Raw genomic sequence first — 14,833 nt, 5'->3', positions numbered from 1 at the left:
ATAAATAAATAAATAAATAAATATGCTGTTTACTATTTATTCTATTTTTATATTTATATAGCTTTATGATTGTTGTTTATCATAGATTTTTCTCCTTCCCTCTCCTCCCTTCCCTTCCTCTCCCTTCCTCCCCTTAAAATTAGACAATGCTTGGCTTTTGCTTTGTAACATCAGTGTTTTAGTATTCATATTCATTTTGTTTCTCCTGATGTTACTTTGTGGTTTTTATATCTTGTTGCTTCAATAAAGCTTTCAAACATAAAAAAAAAAGAAGTTTCACTCATATGAGCAACGAGAAACTGTAAGAAGACCTTGAAACTGCTGCAAAGCCCCTGAAATGGAAGGGCACTAACCTCTCTTTTCATGTGTTTCATTTGTTTTTATAGAGCTCCTCATACCAGTGTAGGGTGTCAGAGCACTTTACATCATACATACATTATGCCGAGACAACGAAAGATATGTGTGTAAATCAGTCTATAGGAAATGTTACATATGACAGTGAAGATTACAAGTTGTAGGAATCACATGACATTCATACTATTAGGCAGCTGTAATTTTAAAGTGTTTGATCCGGGGAAGCACAAACTAAGGATTTAAAATGTACCACAGTGGTTGGCTGTACCATAAAAAGAATGTATTTCTACCCAAAACGAACCCCTTTTAGCAACATAAGGATAATGAAAGACGCAGCTGACACTATTCTTTGCATTGTCCAAATTCTTCTTCCCAATAATGTAGAATCACAAGAAGCAGGCATCTTCTGAAGAGAGCCTGGTCCCACTTAGTTGTATATGAGTACAAGAGGTCAACTCTTCTGAACATGAGAGCAGCTTTTAAAAGTCAGCTATTCATGGGGAATCATACGATACACACTCCTCAGTAGGGAAATAGGACTATCAAATCAGAATTGAGATGTATTCTCAGTACAAGTAGCTTATTTTTTAAGCCTTACCCAGCAGTTAATAAGAGAATTTTGTAAACAGTCAGAATTCCTACACATTCTCATTCTTCCTCTCATACCTGTATTATCCAGTTCCACGTTCGCAGCACTTATGTATGGGTATAACAACACTACTAAGCCTTGTTCCTTGGCTTCGGATGGTCGCTCCTCCTGAAGCCAGCCTCTTTCAGCCCCACCAGGATCACACCTATAAACTACCCTTGTAGACCCTTCTGTCTATTCCAGGGAGCAAAACATTAGTCAGCCTTTAAAAAGTCTGAGCTTGACAAATCAAATGGCCACTCTTTAGTCGTCAGAAGTAAGCACAGTAACACATATACATCAGTCCATATGTTTTTGATGATGAATACATTTAACCCCTTGAATGCTCATGACGAGCTGAGCTCGTCATGAGCCACGGCGCTCCGGTGCTCATGACGAGCTCAGCTCGTCATGAGCCGTGGAACGCTCGCATGTGGGGATAATTCCCCTGCTGTGCTGAGCGTTCCACGGGAACGGGTGTGGCCGTGACAAGCTGAGCTCGTCATGAGCACAGGAGCGCCGTGCCTCATGACGAGCTCAGCTCGTCATGAGCATGTGAGCGCTGTGCGCGCCCCCTCCCCCCCAGCACAGCGGGGGAATATCCCCCGCAGCGAAGGGGTTAATTAAAATCAAAAATAGTCATATCTAAAACAAAACATAGGTTGATTTATGTATGTTGATATACTTGATTCTAATGACTAAAGAGTGGTCATTTAACTCAATTTGGGTTTTTAATGAATCCTAATTGGAGCAATTGTTCTCTAATATATTAAAAGCACAGGTTCCGTTTTGGTACATTGGGCTGCTTTTGTTTTGTATACATGAGCACATCAGGGCCACAGTTGCAGCTTCCTTTTGATTCCTAATTGCCAAAACAGATGCAAGACACCCTATGGAGCGCCTGGCCTTTGAAGAGAATCAATTTCCTTTGGCAGGGGTTTGCCAAGATGGAGGGGAAAGACAGCCAGGCGATCCTTTGTTTGATGAGTGCCAAGTTGCTATTGAAAGATGATAGTCAAACAAAAGAGGGGCTGCCTTCCAGAAAGCCTTTTGTGCTAAGGAAGCATTTGCTCTTTTAATGTGATACATATCTCCCCTGTAAGTAGCATTGATTGAAAGAAACATATAACTGGTGAGCCACAAGGAGACCAGACAGAGGCAGAGAATAAGAAACATTTGAAGAATCTGATGTTCAAAAGCCATGTCTGAGGCATAACATAAAAATCCATGTTGATTAATTATTTTTCTTTTCATTAATTAACTGGTGTGTAAATTATTTTCCTATATTTTTTCTAAGCAAATAATAGGCTTTTGACACTTGTTACCTTGTTAGATTTTCTTTATTGCGAATATGCTTGTAGGCCAGGTAAATACAGATTAAATGAGCACACAATACAGTTAAATATATAGGTATGGAACCATTTATCGTTCAAACACTATTGAGTATTTGAAACCCAAAGCAACATTTAAAGGGGTAAGAAGCAGGGGGAAATGTGGAGGAGGAGGTTATAGAGATCGAAAAATGGCAAGGGGACTTCATCAGCCCTACCATGGCATCTGCTCATCACATAGAGCGGGTTTTCATGAGAACTAAAACAAAGAGTGACAATAAACAGCTTTCATGATTTATCTTTGAGCACTGTGCTGCTGGATCTTCCTTTTACAAGGCACAACAACATCTGACATACTTAGTGCCAAACTTAGCATCTTAGCTTCAAAATCTTTTAAAGTTTTGCTTTCATGCTTAATTAGGAGTATCATATAGCTGACTCCCAGCCCTCATCATCAGGTTCACTCCCAAGTGAGTGATAAAAGCTGCTGCAGTTCACAAGTGGCATTTGACTTTAGTACAGCAATGATTTGAGAGCACGTATGGCTAACTAACAAAGAAGTCAGATACGCTGATCAACGTAGTCAACAACCGTGATGGTGGAAAGGCGCCGGGAAACCCTTTTTTGGGTAACAGTAGCGCCTTATAAATTCAATAAATAAATAAATAAATAAAAAAAGGCACATGCAGTGAAGCAATGGTTGTTAATCCCCTGCTGCCCAGAGGTCGAAAATGTCAACGGTTAAGGTTTATAAAATAATGGGAACCACACCAAAAGATGAACTTGCTATACATGGGCTCCTGGAGACCACAAATTCACAATAGCCCACTTACAGAGTGTATTTTTTGGACAATTTGGTATGCCGTAACTGAACTGCACCACCAATCTTATGGGCTTATTTACTAGTCCTAGGTCAGTAACTGCTCAATTATCTAGGGTGCCTATAAACTCTTAGGGGTTTATTTACAAGCTCCTTGCTCCACAGGTGCATCACCTTTTTTTGACGCACAGGCGGCGCAAGCTGCTGTTCCATATTTACAAGGACACTTAAAGCCACCCTGACTGGCTTTTCGTGTTCTTCTAAATATGGCCCCTTTACATGCAACACTTTGCGTGAAAGGGGCATGCCATGAATGTTCTGCTGTGGATGTTCCCACGCAACACCCATGGCTTCTGTCGCATTTCCAGATTTACGAGAAATCGTAAACCTGGAAATGTGCCAGAATGCACTTTTACAGCTAAGGGTACCCCCAATAAATATTTCTTTGAGGTCTAGAGGAGGGGGAGAGGAGGAAGTATACACTATGAAATAACCTCTGGACTGACCTATCTAATTTCAAAAGTTGGTATATCTCAAACAACCGTTTTTCTTCAAGGACATAGCAGAACTTTATCAATATATGCAAAAAACAATAATTTTCATTTAGGCTTTATTTGTCGTTTATTTCTCTTAATTTATATTTCATTTTAAAAAGCCATTTTTTTGTTATTTTTAAAATTTGTTACACATACAAAAGCAATAATAGACATGTTATCATTTCTGTATTAAAAGAAGGAAAAAAGGTAATTACAAAATAAGTATACAGTACAAAATTTCATATAGCACCCCCACCAAGACATTCAATAATAAAAGAAAGCTAAAAAAACAGCTTTATTCATTCATCCGTGCCACTCTCAACAAACTTTCTACTCATACATACTATCTCTTACATACTACGCACAAAGGATCTAGAAAAGTGAACAAACAGACAACCGAGTTCCAGTTCTTGTTCTTGTAAATAAGACCCTTAATTCTTGGGAATCTGAATATAATTAAAGTAGGCCCAAACTCAGGTAAGCATAATAAATAATTTACACAACATGTTGTGCTGTGTCATGTCAGTATGCTCATATTGAAATGTATATTATTTAGAACACTGCAATTTAAGACTGAAGGCATGTATAAACCCGTTCATTATTGTTTTACAATATTTTGCACAGGAAATCTCTGGAATCCAAATATTACTGCCTGCATCTTAGACAAGAATGTGGAAGTGAATTTTACACTACACAGTCCTGGAACAGAACATATGATCCAGCTGCACAGTTGTTCATCGCCGTCAACGTTGCCAAGTGCCAGCTGTAAAATGATTGAGCTCTATAGTGTTACTGAGGTACTGAAAATGTAATATATATAACTCCTCTTCCAAGTACTGCTCATGACCGCACAAATAATGTCATAGAGGACATTCCAAATGACATCATCAGCGACAACACTCGTAAAATTACACATCTCATCACCAATGACATCATCAGTGGCATGCAGTTGTGAAGATGCAATCCTGTTTTTAACTGTCAGATGGGTCTAGCACATGCTGTGGTCTTTTGATAAATCTTACACTTAGTCCTAATGGTGCTAGCACCCACTGGGCATTAGCAGTAACACACTCAGCCAAGACCATGTATTATTGGTAGGCTGTGACCTTGTGCCAAGCAAAGCTGTTTTTTGGGCAGGTTATGGCTTTAGACCATGCCTTGCACACACGCATCATCATGCCATGGCCCACTGCCATAGTTGAAGACCATAACATGCAGGCTCTGGGATCAGGCATTTCCATTGGCACAGCACCTGTACCACTTGAGCCTGATGGGTATATCTTTAGCTACATTTTGCAGTCTCTGTGTGCAATGAGTGACATTCAGCCATGCAATGTGCCCATTGAACCTGCAGCCAGAGTCCACAAGATATGTTAACAAACCTTTCAATGAACACAAGAAATCTATAGATTTACCATTCAAGGAATCAGAAGGTGATTACACAAACCTGTCATTGTCATCAGATCCAAGGTGCTCATTTTCTTTGTCGCCCTATCTACACAGTTTTCAAATCCTTGACACTACCCCCAGGTGCCAAACTAGGTAAACATTTTTATAGCAAGAGCTCCCAGCTGATGCGAACTGGTCTTAGGGGAAACAGTGTCTGCCTAATCTCATTTCAACAAGCCTAGGGGGAATAAACATGCATGCTGTAGCTGAGCGCAATTTGGCAAAGGAACATGCAGAGTAATTACATTTCTAATGGAGAAGAGAGAAATCCAATAAATGGCCTTGTGATAGCTAAATAATTCCTTGAATAACATTTGGTTTTAATCGACAGCCAATGTAACTGTGCAAGATGATGTGAGACTAAAATATAGGCCCTCATTTTGATAGCGGTCGGCTGGACAGCCGACTGCTATTGCGGCGGTCAGGGGACCGCCCTACTGGTGGTCGGAGAGTGCTCTTTAAAATGGCGGCTTGTGCTGCGGCCCAGGAAAAGGGCTGCAGCACCAGCAGCAGTGTAAAGGAGCAGTGCATGGGGGTGTGTGGGGGCACTGCATGTTCCCCCAGTGCCACTGTGCTGTGGCCCAAGAGGGATGGGGCCCTGTTTGGGGCCCCCAAAGTCCCTTTCCGACAGCCATGAAAAGGTTGTCGGAAGGGGACATCGTAATCCTGACGGCAGTGCCTGCTTCGTCACCTCCTCCATTCAGGATAACGATTTCCACAGCCGGCCTGTCGGGATCACCTAAACTCCACCCTTTCCACCCATACCTGAACTCTAAAAAACACTCACTGCTTCTAAACTACACCTATCCCTGACCCCTAACTCCACCCATACCTGAATGCCAACAAAAAGCCTTAGTACCCCTTAAACCCCACCCATCCCTGTACCCTAAAAAAACTAATAGTAATGAATGGATTACGGAGTTTTACAGGTAAGTAAACATATAAATGAATGAAACGAATTTCGTTGCGTGCACTGCATCACCAAATGCGATGCAGTGCGCGCACGAAATTCGCGCACTGCAGCACCCGACAGGTACTCCCACTACCGGCCGCGGCTGCTTAATCCATTCTGCCGAAGTAGAGTTGGAAAACTTCTGCCAATGAAGTGTAGCTCCTCATTCCGAGAAGCTGTAAGGTTTCATGGAGGTTAAGTAGGGTGCCGTAGACATACAGCTGGAACCCAAACCCACAAGAATGGAAGAGCTTATCCGTGGGATCAAGAAAGATATTGATGAGGTAGTGGGAGACAAAGATTACCAATGGGAGACTCCACAGGTTAACTGGAAGTAGCAGACAAAAATGGAGTTAATTATTAATTTGGAAACTGATTCTGCAGAAAGGATTTAAACCAAGACCGGGCAATGCCTGCAATGCTAATCTCACTACTTCAGAAAACAAGCAATCTACTGACATCATCCCTGCGGATGGACACATGGGGTCCTCAGATGGAGCTACTATAGCACCATCTACCACCGTCTGGGAGCTACTATTGTAAAATAATCTGGATCGAGTCTGTTGCCTAGAGAAGAGTCAAAGGTGAGTAACGTGCAGAAATATGACTCCACCTGTCATGGTGTATCATTCTTTCACGTACAGTTGGAATGGGTGCACCTTGGCCAAACATGATCCCATCAATATTTTTATGACTGAAGTTCATAAATTGGGTACGTTAATTAGTAAACCTGTTAACAGCGGCCAGAGACACAATATAAAGCCTTCTCAGCCAGTCATATGTGTCAGGTTTGTGAACCAGCAGAGACAGTTTGTAAACCATAAGGTGGATCAGGAAAGAAAACAATTTGCAGCCAATCAGATTTCAGTTTCCATTAATAAATGTAGAGCCTGATGTACAAAACACTGGTTACAAAATACTAGTCACAGACCGTGACCAGAAATTGTTTGGGACCGTTGTGGAATTTTGTGGAACGGCCTACAAATTCTAAGTAAATTGTAATCTGAACTACCTCATGAATATAAATGAGATAGGTCACACATTGTAACTTACTGTAATTGGAAGCAATCAAAGGGGTGGTTGCCTGTTGGATCAGAATGCTCCCCTGTCTGTGATTGCATTTAAATAACAATCAACTTTTTTTTATGTAGCCAGTTTTTAATAATGAAAGCTGCTTCAAAAAAAAAAAAGTTTACTTTTTCTAAAACTTTGTTTGAAAGTTGACAGAGGTACCCTGGAGCACTGCCTTTCCCCAACAACATTTTAGTTTAATTCACAAAGGGAAAATGCGTTCTACAGTACCCCTTCCCTTTTGTTAATGGATCAACAGCACAACTCGGGTGTTAGTACATTTTCAATGTTTTACAGCCTAGTTGTGGTTGCAAAAAATGTATACACCTTCTGAAAAAATCGCTATTTTGATGGGGCAGTTACAAAGCACTCCTTCCAAAAAGCAATACATTACAGTGTTGCAAACCCATTTTGGGAGTCAGCAATAATTTATTGACTCCTAAAATATTGTTTATTGATATAAGAAATTACTTTTAAGATTGCAAACAGTGATTTGGACATAAAACTATTTTGTACATCAGGCCCTAATTGCCCAAATTAGGACCCAGATTTACTAACTCTTTGCGCCAGGTTATTGTTACCTTTGTAATGCAAATCCTATGCAAAGAGTTATGTTGGGATTTACTATCTAATGTAAATCAGGATTTGAATTGTTTCCCAAAATAACTCAAAGTTGTGCAATGAACTATTTTGTGTTACAATGCACCAAGTGAGTTTTCCATGGGTAGTGCATGGTCATTCACATGCAACCATCCACATGCAACCATCCATGGGTTTTGATGCAAATCTCTATCTACAAACAATCATAGATGGGGATTTTCACCAAAATCCTAAACATCCTCAAGGCAGGTACATTGAGGAGAAATGTTTTCATTCAGAACACATACAGAGTGGAAAAGTGTTAAAGATAGTTAAGGGTCCTCTTCCAATGGAAAAACTACTCCTTACAGAACGCACACACCTTCGCACTATGGCATAAGTGTGCGTGCTGACGCATCGCAGCAAAATGTGCACCAGAGCAGGAAGTGAGGAAAACCGTTGCCAGATCCTAGTAGATATGGAGCAGTCCTGCTATTTTCTTTTCAAAACACACCTTACAACTTTTCACCCTCTTGTCATCAATAGGGGGGTTATTTCTAGCATTTTGTGCGAGTGCATACTTGGAGTGTAGCGATACAGTTACATTGAATAGATTTAATTATCATTAAAAAGGCTTGTGCAGTGCAGCACAAGCTCCCATGCAACCCTTAGTAAATGTAGGGCTAATTTGTGAAGGATAAATTACTATAGATGTTTTGGAAGATTATGCTAATGTTTCTGAAGTTATTAGTGATCAAGAAAATACTTTTCCTGTCAACAGTTTATTACAGAGACGCTATTGCGACTCTAATAAATGTGTGTGTTTGTTAATGCGTGTTTTTAGATGGTTTAAAGAGTTAATCTAATTGATTTTAATATGCTCTATAATTTGTATTGTATTTCAGAATAACGAATCAAGAACATCCCTGTTGATAACCAACACTACTGAACTTGCACATGCCATTGTAGTGGTAAGTTTACATTTCTATTTACCTCTTTTAAAGTAATCTAAGATTAGTCAAGTCAACGACTGTGTGCATGTCTTTGTGTGCGCCCAATATACTATCCCCAATGTAGTTTATGGAACAGTAGGAAAGTGTGGAATTTGGAAGCATTACATTCACTATTCTGACTCCAGTCAGTGCAACAGTAGGGAAAGCATTGGACTTCGAAGGGGCATATTTACTATTCTCACTCCTGTCTAAGCAACAGTAGAGAAAGTGTTGGACTTCAGATGGGTGAAAATCTCTATTCCCACACCAGACAGCGCAACAGTAGAGAAGGTGTCGGACTTCGGAGGGGTAAAATGTACTGTTCGCAGTCCAGTCTATTCAACAGCAGGGAAAGCATTGGATTTCGGAGGTGTTACATTTACTATTCCCACCCCAAACAGCACAACAGTAGGGAAAGTGTTGGACTTCAGGTGGGTAAAATGTACGATTCCCACTCCATTCTGAGCAGCAGTAGGGAAAGCACTGTACTTCAGATGGGTTTATTTAATTTTTTCCAATCCAAGCAGGACAACAGTATGGAAAACTTTGGATTTTGGAGGGGTAACATTTGCCAAGGGTGTATCCTAGCCCCATTCCCGTTTTTTAATTTATACAAATGGACTGGAGGCTTTTTTATCAGGTAGGGAGCTCGATTTTCCCCAAATTAGCAATACATTTGTCCCTTTATTATCATATGCAGATGACACAGTCCTAATGACAAGGACAGCAAATAGCCTGCATAAATCTCTTGATTCTTTTACCACTTTTATGTTTTTCCTTGATTTAACAGTTAATTTTATTCAATCTTATATAATGGTATGCTGCCGAACCCCAGGGCAAGAGAATTGAAAAGTTAGTTAATCTTTCATATTTGGGCAACTTATTTATAACCAGATGATTGGGAACCACTTCTAATCGCTAGAGCCCAACAGAGAAGTAGGGTTGTGAACACGCTATTTCGTTTGCATGCAAATTAGGGCACAAGCATAGGCAGTGCCCCCTTGCTTTTATGGGCAAAGATCAGACGACCTAAATAAGTAATTAAAGACTGTCAAAATGTGGGCAATGCTTTAATGATACTTTGGCTTCATTATCCGAGGGAAAAATACCATGAGACAGGCCTGTGCATTTTTATGATAATCCTGAAAGTATCACACGAAAAGCCAAGGTTACCATTAAGGAGGCGTACCATACTAGGGTAAAGATGCGCGATGCACAGCATGGTGAGATGGGCTTAATACAGTGGTTCCCTGCCCCAGTGCAATACTATTTAACTCTCTCTACCAATATGCTGATTAGATTTTACCTAACTAGATTTTATTTTATGCACTGTGCACTTTTTGTTGGCATTCCCACACCAAAGAGGGTTTGCCGAAAATCACATGCTTTGTCCGTGTGATAACTTTTCGAATCGAAGCACTATGCACTTTGTCCTTTTCTGCACTTTATATAAAATGTTGAAAAGTTGATTTTTAATTCCATTATTAAGGAAGATTCGACCCTGTACATATATTGATGGTTTTCATTTTTTGCTTAGGTTGGCTACCGCGGATATTTGTACAGCGGTGTCCAATTTGATAAAAGTCTCTCTGGCTATTAGGAAGCATTATGAGTAAAAGATCCTCATAATGACTGGTATCATGTTGTTTACATTAAGTATTGTACACAAAGGATTCTAGCCATTTCGATGCGTTGGACGGCCCCCGCTGTCCGACGTCATGAATGGCGTGAGTCGGACGGCTGGGGGCCGTCCGACCTGCTCGCGTGTCGGATTCAGCTGCACACCAGCGAAATTTCCGCCGTGGCGGAAAGGTTAAATCACTGTAATCTTATGAAATTTGTACTCTCATTGTGACTGTTTTTTATAAATTGTGATAAATCTTATTGTTAAACTTTTATGGTACTGTGAACAGAAGTAAAGTTGCTCTTGACTTGACTTGAATTAACAGTTTATCATAAATTGTTAATTATGTCTTGATTATCTTCCTATCCGAGACCACTACAAACCAAGCAGCTTGCAACTAAAATATAAGTAAAATAAATAAACGTTCCATAAATTATGTAATTTAAAATTAATCGAGTAATTAACAAATAATAATTAACTATTAATTATTACTTATTTACCTTCCCACACTATACCCCCACAAACCTATCAGCCCACAAACAAGATATAATGAAAATAAATTAATATTACTTAATTTACATAATAAATATATATCTTATAACTGTATACATTTACTAACACATTTATAATTATTATCTAATTAACTTCCCATTGCAAACCTCTATTAACCAAACAACCCACAACACTATAAATTACTATTAAAAATTAAATAAAGAATTCTTAATCTCTAAAAATGACACGCTATAGTTTAAGAAAAATGAATAACATTTACATAAACAATAGTAACACATTAAATATATATATCAAATGAAACACATTCAAAGAATTAAAGCATGATATTTTTAACCACTTTAATATTCAAATCGATATTAAAAGCATGAATACTTTTCAAAACGATATTACTTACCTCCAAAAACGATATTCTTCTCAACAATATTTGTGCATCAATATATTTGTGTCACAATATTTATTTTCCGATATTTCTGTCTCTTGATATTGTTAACTCGATATTTAGTCCAAACACTGGGGCACTCGTGTCTCTAAAAAACACATGCCTTCAATGCGAGCCCAAGAATTTTGTATACAAAAATATAGGCCTGAGGATGCGTGGTGCACACACAAGAGAATAAATTTGCCTTCCCAATAGCTTGCAGTCATGTTCTCCAGTCAAATATATGACATAATTTTTTACTCCTAACAATCTAATGGAACAGGGACTCCCTCTACCAGTAACATGCTACTGCTACATAGCTGTACCAATTTAACATTTCAGCAGGTACAGTCATTTAAACAGGTGCAACACACTTGGCATTCTTTTAAAAGAGGACAACTGCACACAGAGGCCAGGAGGCAGGAAAATAGGTACAGCACTCTGTTACCTTCACAAAAAATACAGTTTTCTGCTCTTAATATTGTAAATTAATTTAAAGCTTTGTTCATAGAATGCCACCACCTTCTGGCAGTGTTTACACAAATTTAAAAAGTGCTTGTGCTTTTTTTCTTCCTACAGGTAAGTTCTCAGTCCTGTAACACAATGCCACCACGGGTCTAGATATTTAGCACAAAAACCATACCATGAAAAAGGAAGAGCAATCTATGTCTGGACTCTCTCAAAATTGTAATGGATACTACCAAAAGAAGGGAAATCATCCCTTTAGGACAAGAATCCTCACTCACCCAAGGGTGACATGCTTCATCATATGGGTTCCTCCTACCAGTAGGAAATCCTAGTCCTACTGGGAGCTACAACTTCATCCCTGTGAGGAAGGAGCTCAGAGATGTTTTCACGGATGTTCAATCAAGGAGCTAGGATGCTAAAATCCCATATGTGAAGATCGTGGTGTAGTGAGAGTGCAGCGCAACAAAAGGAAGGATAAACTAATGGTGAATTAAAACTGCCTAGGAAGATGCACAAAACTGTCTTTGTTGGAATGCTCTCACTGGCAGGGTTTAAAAAGCAGTGCAAAGAGTAGTATGGATATAAAACGACTCTAAAAACGGGTTGACATGTTTCAGCCTATTTGGTCAGTACTCTGTATCAGTGGCTTTCTGCAGGACCAAAAAGAATATTAGTAATGCTGCTGCTAATACCATCTAAAGTGATAATAAAAAGAAACGATACAACACCAGTAGTCCTGCGTAGTGATGTCAGGTATTTCTGGTAATATCTGTAAGCATAAGAGAGAGAAACAAAAAAGATCGCACAAAATCAGTTACAGTGCTATGCTATTGACATATTCCTGTTCATTTTATTAGGCTCCTGTTACTGATACGGTTGGACAATACACGCTGGGATTACAGAGAATGCAACTGACTTGCTGAAGGGTGAAACAATATTCTGTTATATCTGAATTGACACTTACGACATAGTGAGCTCAGCTGATATTCAATGATAATTTGAAAAGGATGTATGCTCTTCATATATGAACCCCAATAAAATCTGTTTAAAAAAAAAATCATATTGTCACTAGCCATCCATATCAAAATTGATGTTATCACACTTACCCTCAATAGTAGGACATAGTACATAGTGCATGGATGTGTGGGGACGCACTACTAGGGCCCCCAAGGCAACTTAGCAGGGGCACACAGGTGATGGGCCCCTCCTTGGGGCCACCCAAAGCCCCTTTCCAACAGCTTCATCATGGTAGTATTAAAACTCAATTACCAAATTGTGTGCCCAGTGGTTCTCACTGTCACCTTGATGGCACGAGGCAAAGCTTTCTGTTGCCTCAACTAATTCTTTATGCGGTGCTTAAGTTACAAAAGACTTGCTTTCTTTTCAGACCCCAACGCATATTTGTTTTTCAGGTATATCCTATACTTCCAACATGTCAGAATGACTGCAAAAGGCATCAAAAAAAGGTTGACTGCATTCATATCACAGGTAATTATTAATATGCATACTACGCAAATATATTGCTAACCATAACTTATCAGCATTACGCAATTTGTGAGGGACCTGACACAAGTGAGCTAAAAAGCCAAGCGAAGACATTGATTAGTTCGTTTTTTTGTCGATCAAAAAAATGATTTACATGTACGCAGTGATATCTTTGCGTGGGACCTTAACGGGTCACATGAGTGTCCACCCTGTATCATTTCGGAAACGGGATCACCCGATAAGGAGTTGGAGGCCCCGTTTCCCTAGTTATGATGCAACCACCTTCACAGCAGTCGGAAAGTGCATCTTTCCTTTTGCGGCTTGTGCTTCAGGTCGCAGCACAAGCCACAAAATAAAAAGTACACTTTTGAGAGTTTCTCTCTGAAATGCTTGGAATTTCATTTTCTGCCTCCTTGCCCCAGCTCCAGCCAATATGCAGGCACAGTGGACTAGTGTAAAGTTCTTTGTGCAAAGGCAGGGTACAGCCTATTGACCTGCAAGTGGGACTGTGCTTGGCTACACCCTCTCAAACCTGCCAGTGACGGTTCATCCAGGAACACCTAATCCCTCTACTGTGTGGCTGTCTGGGAGGAATATGCAAAATCCAGCAGCCAACTACACCCCGTCATGTGACCAAGTAACAGGCTGCAAGCACAAAATAGTTAGGGCAGGGAAATGCAAACTTTCTAAAAGTGACATTTTCAAAATTGTGATCAAAAATCCAACTTTAACATTAAAGAGAATTTTGAATTATACTTTTTCAGACACCATACGTTTTTCCTACCTGGTCCCAATCACAGGTTAGTACATATTAAATGGATTCCGGCAACCCAATGTTATCCTAGAATTTCTGTGGTTTTCACTACCAGGACATGTACAATTTAAAAGTACATGGCCAACCTTATAATTCCAATGCACCCTGCCCTATGAGTTGTCTAGTGCCTACATCAGAGGGGACTTATATGTAATAAAATAAATGTTTACAGCTTGGCAAGGGGGTACATTTACCAAGTTGAATTGGCAGTTTAAACTACCAGCAGGCTGCAATGGAAGGCCTTCAACATGTGTTAGGGGGCTACTTAAGTGGATGCCACAATAAGTGCTGCAGTCTTACTGGTAGCATTCAATTTACCAGCCCAGATTTTCACTTAAAGCCACAGTTGCAGTATCTTCTTAATGGAATTGCGTTCATCTTGTTTTGGGTTCAGGTCACTTAATTGTTGCAGTGCATTTGCTTCTCTTCCAAGTTTTCTAGACACATATTATCAGTGTGCCAACCACTGAAACCAATGTGCATTGCATGTTGTGAGAATGTTTTGGCTGTTAATGTATCTGGGTTGCTTTGCAGATTGTTGACTAACTTATTTGATACTTTGAATTGTTTAAAGGAATGACAAATGTGATGTTTGCCCCAAACTTTTAGGATCTTGAAAGCTATTTTGCTAAATATAGTATGGGAATGAATATGCGTGGTTCACCTGTTTGAGGTTAGCCAAGGTTGGGTTGTAAAAATATCGATTGTATGCAACGGGGAAAATTATTTCATTTTTATTATACGCCTTCAGTGCACTCCATAACAGAGGAAACATAATGGAATAAAAGGGCACTTTGGC

General features: G+C 39.6%; 1 protein-coding gene across 3 annotated transcripts in view; it reads left to right on the top strand.

Moving 5' to 3' along the window:
* Nucleotides 1-14,833, top strand: part of IL17RB (interleukin 17 receptor B) — a 321,832-nt gene that overhangs the window by 283,111 nt on the left and 23,888 nt on the right. For all 3 annotated transcript variants that reach the window (XM_078661590.1, XM_078661589.1, XM_078661591.1), the window contains 3 exons: nt 4,294-4,466; nt 8,626-8,691; nt 13,148-13,223. In XM_078661590.1, coding sequence (XP_078517716.1) covers nt 4,294-4,466; nt 8,626-8,691; nt 13,148-13,223 — 315 coding nt within the window. The remainder of the gene's footprint in view (nt 1-4,293; nt 4,467-8,625; nt 8,692-13,147; nt 13,224-14,833) is intronic.

The sequence above is a fragment of the Lissotriton helveticus genome, chromosome 9, assembly GCF_964261635.1.
Source record: "Lissotriton helveticus chromosome 9, aLisHel1.1, whole genome shotgun sequence".
NCBI classification, from domain to species: Eukaryota; Metazoa; Chordata; class Amphibia; order Caudata; family Salamandridae; genus Lissotriton; species Lissotriton helveticus.
Note: the sequence above shows the minus strand (reverse complement) of the source record. Positions and strands in the feature narration are given on the sequence as shown.